Raw genomic sequence first — 14600 nt, forward strand, 5'->3', positions numbered from 1 at the left:
AACATGCTTGGTGCTGCACAAAGATACAAAGACAGTCTCCTACACACTGCAGAGCTTACTTTCCAATACAGGGATTGTGTGACAACAGCAATTAGCTTCAAACCAAGGAAAACCTGCAAATTTAGGCCCACATGCTGCAACCTGATTCATGCTGGAGACTAACAAATTTATTAGAGCATAAGCTTTCGTGAGCTACAGCTCACTTCTGTAGCTCACGAAAGCTTATGCTCTAATAAATTTGTTAGTCTCTAAGGTGCCACGGGTACTCCTTTTCTTTTTGCGAATACAGACTAACACGGCTGCTACTCTGAAACCTGATTCATGCTGGTAGACCCTTAGACCTGTGGAGCACCTCAGTGAAATCAGTGGCGCTACACATTGGTACACTGGTCCATCAGCCAGGTCAATTTGTAGGTTCAAGGTTTTTGATCCATATGTGCAGGGGCACTAGTCTAGAACTTTGGAGCCACTGGTTCAATCCCCTGTCCTGCCATAGGCTTCATGTGTGACCATTGGCAAGTCACTTAGTTTCTCTGTGCCTCAGTTTCCTATCCGTGCAATGGGGATAACAGCACTGCCCTACCTCACAGGTGTGTTCTGAGGAGAAACACATTAAAGTTGTGAGGTGCTACAGTGGTCTGAATATCGCAGATGGATAGATGATCCAGACAGCATATTGCTCTAAATATTCTATTCAATCTTATTGCCTCACTGGCTTTATCTGTCGAGTTAATTTAGACAGAGTTTAAAATACGAAAATAATTTAATTTTCTCTTTCACATTCTGGCATCCTGCATAACACAACATAGCTATTTATGGTTTACATTTGATTTGCAATCAAGTACTAAAACTACTGACTTAGTCTGTACTACAGAGCAGTACCAAAATGTTGTAAAAAAGTAAAGAACGCGAAGTGTAAATTCAAATCCATAACATCCGATTGTTTATGTTGATGAGGATTTTTTTTTAGATAAATTAAGATCTTCAAGTATGCTAATGCTTTTTCAAAACTTAGCATGTTAAGCTTCTTCCTGCAACTGCAGTAAGTCACATAGTTATTAGTACCAGATAAAAAGATCCAACCAGTTAATAACCCTTCAGCATAACACCTATATTTTTGCTGCCTTTCCAAGAAAAAACAAGTCCCTTTCCATTCCTTCATACTGAAGACATGAATTTATAAGGCAAGAAATAGTTCACAGGCAACCTGAATATACAGCAGTGGTGAACATTTCCACGCTGCCTGATATGGGAGTGTTGTGGGTGCTCAGTTTGTGAGAGAGGGATACAACGGCTGTGTTAGGGTTTGTGGAGTTAGCCATGTTGCCACATATGTTGTACACAAATCTGCATGTGCTAGCCAGCCCATGAAATTCCACTGGCATCAGCTTGGAAGGTAAATAAAGACCTGCCTAAGTTGGTGGCCAGGATATACAGGAAAGATGACTTAAACCACAGAAAAGATCACTGAATTCACAAGGTGCAAGTTAGGGGTGGATCTGGTCCTAGGTATTCACACTAGAACCCAGCAGAAGTGCCCATCTAGCTACATTGCCTTTGTGGGAGGAGACTTGCACGCTTCTCCAGCTGCTTTGGAACTGGCTTTGGGATCCAGGAGCCACAACCGTCTCCTTTGCAGCTCCCCCTCTCAGCTGCCCCAAGTAACTCTCGGTGTTTGAGCGGTCTGATCCCATTTCTTTGTGGAAGAGTTTACCTATTGACTTCAATGATTGCAGTAAACATCCCTAGAACTACACCAACTAGAATGCCAAGTTCATATAGGTAACTTTCACATTTTCTAACCCCGAAGAAACCATCAGGCCCCACTCAGCAAGCAAAAAACCCAATTTTTTCCAAGGTTAACAGATGCTAACAGTCATTTCCCGATTACATGGTTAAATATAATGAACAATCCATGGAGTTTACAACCTTTTTTATTTTTTGAGTGACAGCAATATTCTGCCTGTGGAAGACACACAATAAAAGCAAAATTACAGCCATCTGTTTTTATCCGATTCATACTTTATCACACGAAGTTTAATATATTTTATTCTGAATGCTGTCTAATATGCTAGTTGTATCCTGAATATGAAGTAACATTTCGGAATGATAGGATATTGCTTCCCACTGTGATCTGTCTTCAATTAATGAACATGTTCAGGAAATGACACTTTGGGATCAGCAAATGTCAATCTTCTACTGGGCAATTTTCAGCAAGAAGCCATGCATCCCTTCAAACCTACATTGCCTTTTACAATTAAATTACATTTAATATGAATATATCATCTTCTGAATTTCTCAATTGTGTGGGCCTGGTACCTGAAAACATTTATTGGCTAATAATTTCTCATATAATAGGTAAAAAGTGATTAAAAATGGAATTCAACTAGAAATGAAAAGGGAGCATGGATCTTTCTTTACTGAGAAGAGCTTGTGACCTTGCAATACAATCATAGGAGCCAATAACTATCCATGCAAATTCCAAATGCAGACACTAATTCAAGCCAAAGCTAACAGATTAATTAAAAGAAATAAGCTATAAAGAGAATAAAGCACTGGCTGCTAGAACACTTTAGGGATTTCCCTGGAAATATCATTTTTGTCCTTAACTTTAGAGCACTTAAAACTCAAATAAACTTAAAATAAGAGATGTAAAAAACAAAATTTTGCTTACTCTGAGAGCAATCTTTCCCAATCCACCCTGGAAAACATTGACAAGTTCCATCAATAGGATTGCATGTGCCATTGCTGGTACATTGACAGACCTCAGCACAGTTCTTCCCATACCTTCCACCGGCACACACTGTAGAAACACAAGGCACAAGTGTTAGGAAATAATATGACTTAATGTCTAGCGATTACTGATTAAAGGTAATAATGATATTCACCTGTCCTAGAAAGGATGCAAGTCAAACAGGGACAACTCTGAGTAAAACAACCCTAAAAGAAAGAAGCTAACCAAGTTCATTTTGGCTGGCAACATTCTGAATATAAAACATGTTCTTGTAACATAGGCACCTCAAGACCCATATTTCTGATTGAACAGGTTACCAGTAACTCCTAAGATTACAATAACAAAGAAATTAAAGAAAGGGAGCAGGTAGCCCAATCAATTGCAGGCACCGTAGTACCAGAAAGAGAACAACGAATTGAAGGGAATTCAGAGACATAATTGAGGGAGCACAAGGACTGATTTAAGGACTTGGCCAAATGATGCTTATAGAGGGAAGAAAATTCCAAAGAAGGAATGGGACTGTTAAAGTGGCACAAGGGATTATAACCAGACATACATCTGTCAAGGACAATCTCAGTATACTTGGTCCTGCTTCAGCATGGGAAGACCTCTTGAAGTCCTTTCTTTGATTCTACAATGATTGGGATTAAATTAAGGAAAGGAATAATTTATGCTGAATACCAGAAAAAATGTCGTAATGGTGGGATCTCCTAGCAAAAATAGTCTCAAGAAGGCTAGACTTATTCACGTTGAGATCCAGGAATGTGGACTGAATATAGCTGGAAGCTACACTGAGGAGCTAACTACATCTGTCTGCTCTGCATACTACTGCAAGTTTTCTGTGAATAAATCTTTGGAACACTGAAGAACAACACTACACAACTTTCAGCAGAGCACTGGACGTTATTGACACACCAATTATCTGTGCTCTGCCTCCCTGGCCCAAGAACGGGAATCCCATTAATGTGATGCATATTATGGGGAATTGAAAACATTTCTTTTTAACCTGGCACTGATGTCTTCGGTGGAATGGTACACAACCTGTGCATCTGAAGTCATTAATGCATAGAGTGTAAGTCTCTCATATTGGGATGCACAGCAGCCTACAAACCAGCAGGGAGTTTGCCTATAATATACAATCCCCCTTTACAAGATCACGAGCTGTATAACTAGGCACATACGTGTGAAGAAATGTAAAATTATTTTCAGGATATAAGAGATGTGACAATAACACTGCATTAAATCCTGCAAATCTCAACATGACAGTAGTGGCTATGCAATAGCCAGTTTTACTTTGCTTGGAGGTCTGATCCCATGAGGTCATGAGGCGGGAGAGACAGAACTCGTGCTTCTAAATCCTTTAGGCACTTCTGAAAATCTCCCCTGAGCTTCCCAACCCTCAGCAAAGTCAATGGGAGTTGGGACCCTCAGCACCCTGCAGAATCAGGCAGTAGGAGGATAACAGAAAGGCATGGTAAGCCAAGAAAGCCTGAATATTTACACCATGTAAGCCTGGAGAAAGACATCTGCCACAAAGAAGCACAAATGCTACTGCTGAAAATTCAGGCTTATTTCAGTCAGTATCTATCTAGCTAGCTATCTACAAGCGCAGCCATCACTGTAAGGTAAGTTTTACCATTATGATAAAATTATAAAAAATAATCATGTTTATCAATGGATCACAACAAAAGTCTTAAATATGCCTGTATGTGCTTTATTAAAAGAGGTATACTATAATTTAAAGCAAAGCAAACTATTCCTATAGGTTTACCTAGTGCAGTTTACTCAAGAAGATGGGAAAAAAGCTATGTCTGATTTTTCTCTGCAGTGCAGGCAAAGAAATATAAAAATGAATAGATAGGTATGTCTTTAACCTCCTACAAAATTATAGAAAATCTTTAACATTAAAATTGATGGAAAGCTTTACTCAGTATTTGTCTTATTCTCCACAATGAATGAATTGTTGGGTTTTTATTAGCTGTGCTCCCTGACAAAAACAGATGTCTTTTCAAAACAAGAGAAAACACAGTCCATCTCTGTGAAGAATGTAACCACCAGAACTGGACTTCTATCCTTGTAAATAATAGTGGTGTCCAAAAGGCCCTTCTCTGAATTATTCAACTATTTTACCATTTCAACTATTCTCGCTTTCTTATATGCATTCACTGCAGATGACCTCAATCTATTCTGAATGTGAATCAGTTGCAGATTGAAATCCTGAGCTGTGATTCATTTGCTCTTATACAGTATACCATCCTCTACCCGTACTGCAACAGAAACCTAAGAATGGTGAAGAGGACAATAGCGTATAGTCTAGCTACAGACTTATCTCCAAGAAGGATAAAGCTGACTTTCAAATTATGTACTAAACAGAATAGTCCTCTAAATGAAAAGAGATAAAACTACATGGAACAAAGAAGAAGAAAAAAGTTAGAAAAACCAGCAAGCCACAGAAAGAACTAAAAGGCTCTGTCAGCCTGTGTTCTGTCCCAATATTCCATTCCATGCTCTATTCCTACTACTTCAATTTAATATTTTTATTGCATCTTTAAGATGGAAATAGATAGCACCACTTAAATGAAAGCTGAATTTTTTTAAATTAAATAACAGTTCTCAAAAAGCTGACTTAAAAATGTAGTTGATTTACTCTGCAATATGGAACACCAATGCCTGAGAATAGATTTGTGATACTAATTCTGACGCTGACACAGACAACGGGCTAGACATCACACAGGTGAAACTTTGGGTTACAGGAGATAGAGGCTAGCGGTGGGGTTGTGAGAGCATCTGCTTGTCTTTCCTCCAGCTCAGACACTAGTACGATGTGCTAGAGGATGTTAATGGAGAAAGAGTAGAAGAACTATTTTGCAAACATGATTGCTCTTCTTAGGCTTGGAAACCTGGTTATGATCTAATATGACGACTCTCCTTTCCCGTGCTTCGCACCAAACAAACATTTATTATTAGCTTCAAGATATTTTCAAATACAGCTCTGAAATAAGGACTACTAATGCTTCTATATGCAAGTATTGTCCGGGTAGAACAACCCTGACTGTGATGTTAATTAGTCATAAAAGCTCTGAAGTGGGACTAAGAGTCCCACTGAGATGTCAGGTGTGTTCTGGCAGCCGTAATGTATCATCAATCCAATTTGCTACATGATGATGAAAAATATTTATAAGAACAGCTGCTCAGTTGCTTGCTGCTTAGAATTCTAAGCAAAACTGTGTCGATTCATGGAATTTCTGATGTTACAGAGCGTACTGTAGGTACGTGTTACCATGGAAAAATGCTCTGATAGCTAGAAAAGGGTCAATGCAGAGTGATAATATGTGATAAATAGCATTCTTCTTTTTAGAAATATAAAGTTACATGGTAACTCATTTGGACAAACTGCAACACAATTGGATTGTAATTAGGACATTAATATTTTAAAGTAATTCTGCTGGATAGATCAACATTTCAAAGTAAATCCAGAAGTACTCAACAGCTCAGCAAAAATAAAATAGGGTTTTCTTAACCAGCTAATTAGCCCAGGTCTACACTTTGAAATTTGGCTAACTTTTCACAAAAAACGGACAAATTCACTGAAGTATGTTTATTCTAATATATCAGCTGGCACACTGATTAGCTGAATATAGAGCATAGGGAAAAGAGAACAGAGTCATATTTAATGTGTGTGTAATATTTTGCATAAGTACTGTCTGTAATTTGTAACTCACTGAAAGGTAATTAAAAAGTGTTAGTTCAATTTTTTACAAGGCCTGCAACTTAACCAGAGCAGTAGCCATTAAGAGTAATCTCTATTAAATCTATATGTAGAAAATACTCATAGAAGCAGGCAATAAACCAAGTCCAGCACAACATGGCAGTGACTTTGCAGGTGGTGTAGGATACAACTAAGAAATTGAGGCCAACATTTTCAAACATCAATGCCTAAATTAGGCAGATAAATAAGAGTGGCTGGATTTGTAAAGGTGCTCAGAGGTCAACTTTAATGGGAGCTGGGGTCACTCTGCACTTCTGAAAAATCAAGCCTCTTTTATTTAAGTGCCTCTGGAACAAATTTCCTGCCTCCCTTACTTGTGTTCAGTAATACCTGATTTCAATACCACCATTCACGGAACCAGGTGCCGTTCACTGCCAAGAAGGGTCGCATGAATTATCTGGCCCTATATTTAGATTTAAGTACCCAAGTTTCAGTACGTTGGCCTTTATATCTATATTAACTGATGTGTGCCTCTTACGTTTAAAAAGTGTACTAGAAAGTGTCATCATATACCTTTAGGATATGCTAGGATTAACAGAAGGAAAATGATATGGTTGAACAGCAGACTTATTTACAGATTGTCACATTTTATATGCGCTTAAATACTGAGCTGCAGAGCTGTTTTATTTATGCATGTCAAAGTACAACATATTTACAAAAAGATGACTAAGTACCCATTTGCATTTTGCCTGTGAAGTAAAACAATTTCTTGTGATCTAAACTGCTGAGATTGAAAAACAAAGCAGGTAACTTGAAAGCAGTCTGTAAGAGTTTTTGCTGCAGAGTCACTTGCATATAAACGTAGGAAAAAGTAGGCATGAGAATATCTTAGGATCAGTACCTTGGTTGCAGAGTGAGCCAAAGAACCCAGGCAAACAATCACAACGTCCAGTGACATGGTGACAAGGCCCACTGCTGTGCACACACGGAGGACATGCTTGACTGCAATGATGCCCATAAAAGCCAGGCGAACAAACTAAAGCAAGAACAAGATCAAGTAGTCACTGGAGTTCAGATGTCTTCTCACAGACTTTAAGATCAGAACCTTCTCTCTTAATCCATTTTATAAGGGCTCTTGGCCTGTCCCATAATCTAAGTCAAAAAGCTTCATTTAATTTCTAAAAATATCAGATAAAATACATCAGAAATTTCTTTCAGTTACAGTAACTCCTCACTTAAAGTCGTCCTGGTTAACCTTGTTTCGTTGCTGATCAATTAGGGAACTTGCTTGTTTAAAGTTGTGCAATGCTCCCTTATACTGTCGTTCGGCAGCCGCCTGCTTTGTCTACTGCTTGCAGGAAGAGCAGCCCATTGCAACGAGCTGGTGGGGGCTTGGAACCAATGTGGACCGGCAGCCCCCCCACCCCCCATCAGCTCCCCGCTCTCCTAAGTTCCCTGTGCAGCAGCCACCCAGCAGGCTATCAGTTGCTGGCAGTTCAGTTGTCCCTCCCCCCACTGCCATGTGCTGCTTCTGCCCTTCTTCCCCTCCTGCTTGGTGTGCGGAGATGGAGGGGGGAAGAAGGGGGCTAATGTCAGGTTGTCCCCCTCCCCCCTGCTCCTGCACCCTGCTTACCCCATCTTCACAGAGCGGGGGGGACACACAACAGGGCTCAGGATGGAGGGAGCTTCCAGGCAGCAGCTGCATCTTAGCTTGCTGATTACCTTAAAAAGGCGCTGTACTTAAGAGTGGCGTCAGCGTACTCAAAGGAGCAATGCGCATCTCTCTCTCTCACACAGGATGTGTGTCTCTGTCTGCCATGCTGTCTCACCTCCCTTCATTTGTGCTGCCTTGTAGAATGTGAGGCTACATTAACAACGAGTTAACCCTTGAGGGCTCAGCCAATTGCAAGTTCATCATTTAGCAGCAAGGCATTCCCTGGGAAATATCCCACCTTCTGAGTTCACCACCTCAACCAAGCTTCACAATCATCATTGCTGTGTATCAATATTAAATTGTTTGTTTAAAACTTATACTGTGTGTGTGTGTGTGTATATATTAGTCTTTTGTCTGGTGAAAAAAATGCCCTGGCACCTAACCCCTCCTATTTACATTAATTCTTATGGGGAAATTGGATTCACTTAACATCATTTCACTTAAAGTCGCATTTTTCTGGAACATAACTACAACGTTAAGTGAGGAGTTACTGTATTTACACCCAGTCACATTAAGTGCCTGATTACTAAATAAATTAGATGCAGAACACATGCGCAACTGGGCATCTAATTTGTGCATGCAGTTGCAGTGGCAGCACCCAACAAAGGCTAACTGTGAAAGTAAAAGGACAATTATGGTAGCTACATGCAAGACTGCCCCATTTGCATGGGCAATCACAAGAGATACCTATATAAATTAGTCAAGACATTACACGCTTAACTTGTTTAAAACTTAAGTCAAACACACTGTAGGATTTGCACACAAATGAATAAAAACAGAATTATGGCTAAGTGTCTCTTCTAAACCTGCATTTTGTTCTTAAGCACATAGGTTATGGAAAACCCTGCAACAGGCAGACACACTCTGTTTAAATTGTAGTAAGAAAAAAGTAAAAATTACATCGTGTTTCCCCTTTTTTACTCATGAGATTCCCCAAGGGCTCAGTTTTATAGCGAAATGATGACTTCTCTGCTAGCTCCATAAATTCACTATGGGATCGAGGTCCTTATGTTACTACAGATTCTGCAGTTGAGGCCTAGCTGATAATTCTGTTGATGAGACACTAGCCATAAAACAAACCAAATCACTCTCTCAGATGGTTCTGCAAGGCTAACAACTGTCTAATCTTTTTGTCAGTGAACGGTTTCAGAGTAGCAGCCGTGTTAATCTGTATTCGCAAAAAGAAAAGGAGTACTTGTGGCACCTTAGAGACTAACAAATTTATTAGAGCATAAGCTTTCCTGAGCTACAGCTCACTTCATCGGATGCATTCGGTGGAAAATACAGAGGGGAGATTTATATACACACACAGAGAACATTAAACAATGGGTTTTATCATACACACTGTAAGGAGAGTGATCACTTAAGATGAGCTATTACCAGCAGGAAGGGGATGGGGGAAGGAGGAAAACCTTTTATGATGATAATCAAGGTGGGCCATTTCCAGCAGTTAACAAGAACGTCTGAGGAACAGTGGGGGGTGAGGTAGGGGGGAGAAATAACATGGGGAAATAGTTTTACTTTGTGTAATGACCCATCCACTCCCAGTCTCTATTCAAGCCTAAGTTAATTGTATCCAGTTTGCAAATTAATTCCAATTCAGCAGTCTCTCGTTGGAGTCTGTTTTTGAAGTTTTTTTGTTGAAGGATAGCCACTCTCAGGTCACTCGATTACAGACCTGAGAGTGGCTATCCTTCAACAAAAAAACTTCAAAAACAGACTCCAACGAGAGACTGAATTGGAATTAATTTGCAAACTAGATACAATTAACTTAGGCTTGAATAGAGACTGGGAGTGGATGGGTCATTACACAAAGTAAAACTATTTCCCCATGTTATTTCTCCCCCCTACTGTTCCTCAGACGTTTTTGTTAACTGCTGGAAATGGCCCACCTTGATTATCACCATAAAAGAAAAGGAGTACTTGTGGCACCTTAGAGAGTAACAAATTTATTTGCTTCCCCCCTCCCCTTCCTGCTGTTAATAGCTCATCTTAAGTGATCACTCTCCTTACAGTGTGTATGATAAAACCCATTGTTTCATGTTCTGTGTGTGTGTGTGTGTGTGTGTGTGTGTGTGTGTGTGTGTGTGTGTGTGTGTGTGTGTGTGTGTGTGTGTGTGTGTGTATAAATCTCCCCACTGTATTTTCCATCGAATGTATCTGATGAAGTGAGCTGTAGCTCACGAAAGCTTATGCTCAGATAAATTTGTTAGTCTCTAAGGTGCCACAAGTACTCCTTTTCTTTTTGTCAGTGAAGTTACTCTGAATACACACTGAAAGCAAACCGGCTGAGTAAGAAGGTACCACTTTTGCAAAATTGCCCTTTAAGCCTTGGATTCCATCCCTAACTCTGAATTTCCTGAAAGGGAAGGGGGAGGATTCTGAGAACATGCTTAGGGAGGCCAAACCCTCCTGCAGCTGCAGAGCGGTATTCTTTAGGGGCTCCCTGCACGCCAGAGCCCAGGGAATTGTAGGGTCAGCGTGGGAGAGAGCTGGATCTTCTAGCCATTCCACCATGGAAGTGGGGTTTCAGAGGCTTGCGAGCTACTGCATGAACAGCCACGGACTTCCTCTGTGGCTTGGGGAAGAATTCCTCCTCCCACAAGTACCGAGTGGATCTTGTCAGGGCACAGCCTCATTACTGGAGCTGTGCTCTGGGGACGGGATTTGCCCCTTATGGCCTCCATGCCTTCAGCTGATAAAACTAAGCTGTTTTTCAGCTCAGGAAGGCCAGAAACTATTAACTTCCTTTGCTTTTTCACTCTTAGGGCTTCAAACTTGTAATACAATTTCCTGCCCGATTTCCTGAAGCTTTGACTGCCATGTGCCAGCCTTGGAGAGGAGTTTTACAGCTGCACAGATATGCTGAAGCACCCGGAAAGAGGGGTTTTTAATGAAAATGCTTATAGGCCATTAACTCCAGCAGTGCCAGAGGTCATTGCTATAAGGGCTTTAAATAAAAACTGGCAGCTACAAATTATTTTTTAGAGATGAGTGTGTTGCTGGTGGCAAGTATTGCCTGTAAAATCAGAGGGGGCATGTGATTTGGGGTTGGACAGTGGGTGTGAAGGGGTCCTGCAGTAAACGATTAATAAAGGTGAATGCATCTCTCTTTAGACAGCAAGAAAGTGGAGTGTGGCCTCCATATACATCTGAAGAGGTACTAAGTGTCAAATGTGGGGTAGAGGGGAAGAGAAGTGGTTTTCTAGATAAGGCAAATGAAAAGATTTTATCTCCTTGGCACATTTTAGCATGCAGCAGGCGACTGCAGCTATACCAGGTTGGTATCTAGCCTGCTGTGTTTCTTTTTCTAGAGTGCAGGATCTTGAAACTAACTTCGGCATTGACATGATGTTGCCACATTATTTTGATAGCCAATGATGAGCCACTCTTCAGTATACAATAGGTCCAATCTGACCTCCATTTATCATTGTGCTGAACAGTCTATGATCTCTACTTCCAGAGTCTGTTACATTTGTTCACTGGACCTCATGTGACACTTAGGCACAATAATGAAAATAAGCATAAAAGGCTCCTCTCTCTCTCCCATTTCTGTTTGTGCGCAGCCTGTGCTCTTTCACTGAATCCCAATATAGAGCATCCTACAGTTGCCCTGGCGCAACTTTTAATTCCTTTCTGCCCCAAATCTTCCTGAGTTCTGTACCCATAGAGATTGCTCCTTTCCAGCAATATATGTCCCCTTTCTACTGGCTATGGAATGCCAGATAAAGCATTGTAAAGTGGTGACTGCCGCCCCCTTTCCCCCCCACCCAATTGAGACTATGTCAATGAGGCTCTTGAGAAGGACAATGGGGGACTGGCTATTAGGGCTGTGCATTCAGGTTCTGCCTACATCTAAACAACTTATTAAACAAGAATATCTTGCGCTGTGGATTCCTTTTTTATTCTCTAGACCCATTTTTGGAGCCAAAATAATGCAAAACCTGGTATTCTCTTGAGAGTTCCACCCTCCAGGAACTGAATTACCATGCTACAATCATTCTTGTGCCTGGGCAGACCCTAATGGGCAAATGGATACATGAGGCAGGAGCACACTGGTATGAGATCTCTTTCCCTCATTATCACAGAGCCTTTTCTGGGCCTCTCTTTCTTCCTCTTTAGCTTTGTTTCACTCCAGAAGTGCCTCTCCCACCGCAGAAATGATAAGCCTTACTTCTCTGGCACATGAGTCCTCTATATCCTGGCGCACACTCGCAAGTCCCATCCTCCGGCGAACAGGATCCCCCGTTCTCACAGTGACAAGAGATGGAGCAGTTTGGTCCCCAGCGGCCCTGTGCGCATACGTTATCACAATGGATCCCTACAGAATGCAAATGCACACATTAGCTTTCCGCAGAGCTTGTTCCGTTCACTGATAAAACAGATGCTTGGGTAGGCTGTTAACTTATAGGGCATTAGAGCAAGCAAAGGAGCCTGGCTAGAAAATAACTATTCTGCTACCTGCCTGATAGGTTGAAGGTTCAAAATGCACAACGGTGAATCCTGCAAGTTGCTGAAGGCCTCCGGCACAGGCTCAATGCCATGCAGGATTGAGCCCTATGGGTGTATCTACACTGCAGCTGGAGCAAGCCACCCAGCCCAGGTAGACAGATTCATACTAGCAGAGCTTGAGCAAGAACACTAAAAATAGCAGCGTGGATGGGGCAGCCTGGGCTCTCTGGAGAGCCCGAGTTGCAACCCAAGATACAACACCCATCCACATTGATATTTTTAGCATGTTAGTTCGAGGTCCGCTTAGGGCAAGTCTGTCTGTCCAAGCTGGAGCCTCACTCCCAGCTGCAGCGTAGACATACCTTAATCATCTTCGGTGGGATCAAGGACTAACAATTTTTAAAGATCACCAAGTGTCTCAAATAATAGGTCTTGAAATAACGAGTCAGTTGAAATCTGGTCACAAAACCATTGCTGTGAAATAGAAGATTGAAAAAGAAAAACTAATCAGAACACCATGAAAATACTTTAGTTCTAAAATTCCCCACTCTACTTAGATTCAATTATATTCGGTATATTTGTCGTTTTCTGTCCTAAACCGCTGTATAGTGTCTGTGTTATTGCACCATTGCCATATTTCACCCCAGAGCTTGCTGTGTTTTCAGCAGAGGGTTTGTATGTTAATATCCTGATCCCGCAAGCAACAATATGTGGGCAGGAGTCTGTCGGCACACAATTTGACATGTAAACAAGTGCAAGTTCAGCCTCAAATTACTCCCAAGGAAATTGTTTGACATTTATTCTTATGATAATCCAAGCTTCAAAGGTGCAGAAAAACCCTGCCAGGGGACTTAAAAGCTGCATTTCTCTAGAATTGTTTTCACTGGTGACATTTAAATACAAGCTTGTGCTAGGTCTCTGTAGATACCTGAATCAAACTAACTAAGGACTGTCCCTGCAAACCCTTACCCACACGAGGAGCCCTTATTCATGCAAGTAGGCCCACTGAGATCAACTTGGACCCATTACTGAAATCAACAGAACTACCTGCATGATTAAATGCTCCTCAGGTGAGTAAAAGGTTGCTAGATCGGGAGCTGAGACAAAGAGCTGCCAGCAGCAGGAAGTGGTATTAGCTTTGGCACATTGTAGATATCGATATAAAAATATCTATGGGCTTAAAAATTCTCCTAACAGCATTACCACACCAGGTGCTTTACAACTGCTGCACCAAGATTTGATGGTGTACATGTGGCCCAGCGACGTTTTCAACATGAAGAAGTTCTTTATCATTCATGCACATGTTTCCACTGCATAATGGGATAAATGCAGACAAAGATGCTGAAAGATCCAGCCTTAGCCAGAGGCTGGATTAATGCACTACTAAGGAGAAATACAATCCCAAGTAATTTCCTACACCTCTGATATCTTCATCTGGATGCTACAGGTAACATACTGTATTTGTGAAGTTGTAATCTGTACCGTCACCAAATGTTGAGGATTATTAAATCAGCTAAAAGTAATTATAAACACACTTACAGTGCAGTTTCAAGTTCCATTTATAAATCTCTGAAGTAAATACACTGAGAAATAGCACAGAGCCAAAATTTCCTGTTTCTGAAGATTAATCACATGATTATGAGGAACCTTCCTTGAAAATCTTAACTAAGGCCAGGAGGGTTGGAAAGTTAAAAGTTCAGTTTAAAAAGGGATTTCTAATAATACATACTCAGAGCTTTATTTAAAGAGCCACAATCAAGGCTGTACAACTTAAAAAAAAAACCACCAAAACAAATTAAGATTCAAGAAAACCCATAGTAAAAACTCCCACTCTTAACATTTCAATACACAAACCCAAACAAAAAGGATTCAATATAAAGACAAGGGACTAGAAGAACAGGGGAATTTATGTGAGCTAAGTAATACCAGGGAAAGCTGCCATCATAACAAACATATCTCTGAAATAAAAGAAATCTTTTTGCTTGTTTAGG

At 40.8% G+C, this 14600-nt stretch overlaps 1 protein-coding gene across 4 annotated transcripts in view; it reads right to left on the reverse strand.

Annotated features, from left to right (window-relative positions):
- MEGF11 (multiple EGF like domains 11) overlaps positions 1 to 14600 on the reverse strand; it is a 384734-nt gene that overhangs the window by 55250 nt on the left and 314884 nt on the right. For all 4 annotated transcript variants that reach the window (XM_038420566.2, XM_038420568.2, XM_043493760.1 and 1 more), the window contains exons 15-17: positions 12332 to 12478; positions 7345 to 7479; positions 2675 to 2803 (exon numbers count right to left, since the gene is read on the reverse strand). In XM_038420566.2, coding sequence (XP_038276494.1) covers positions 2675 to 2803; positions 7345 to 7479; positions 12332 to 12478 — 411 coding nt within the window. The remainder of the gene's footprint in view (positions 1 to 2674; positions 2804 to 7344; positions 7480 to 12331; positions 12479 to 14600) is intronic.

This window comes from Dermochelys coriacea, chromosome 10, assembly GCF_009764565.3.
Source record: "Dermochelys coriacea isolate rDerCor1 chromosome 10, rDerCor1.pri.v4, whole genome shotgun sequence".
Lineage (NCBI taxonomy): Eukaryota > Metazoa > Chordata > Testudines > Dermochelyidae > Dermochelys > Dermochelys coriacea.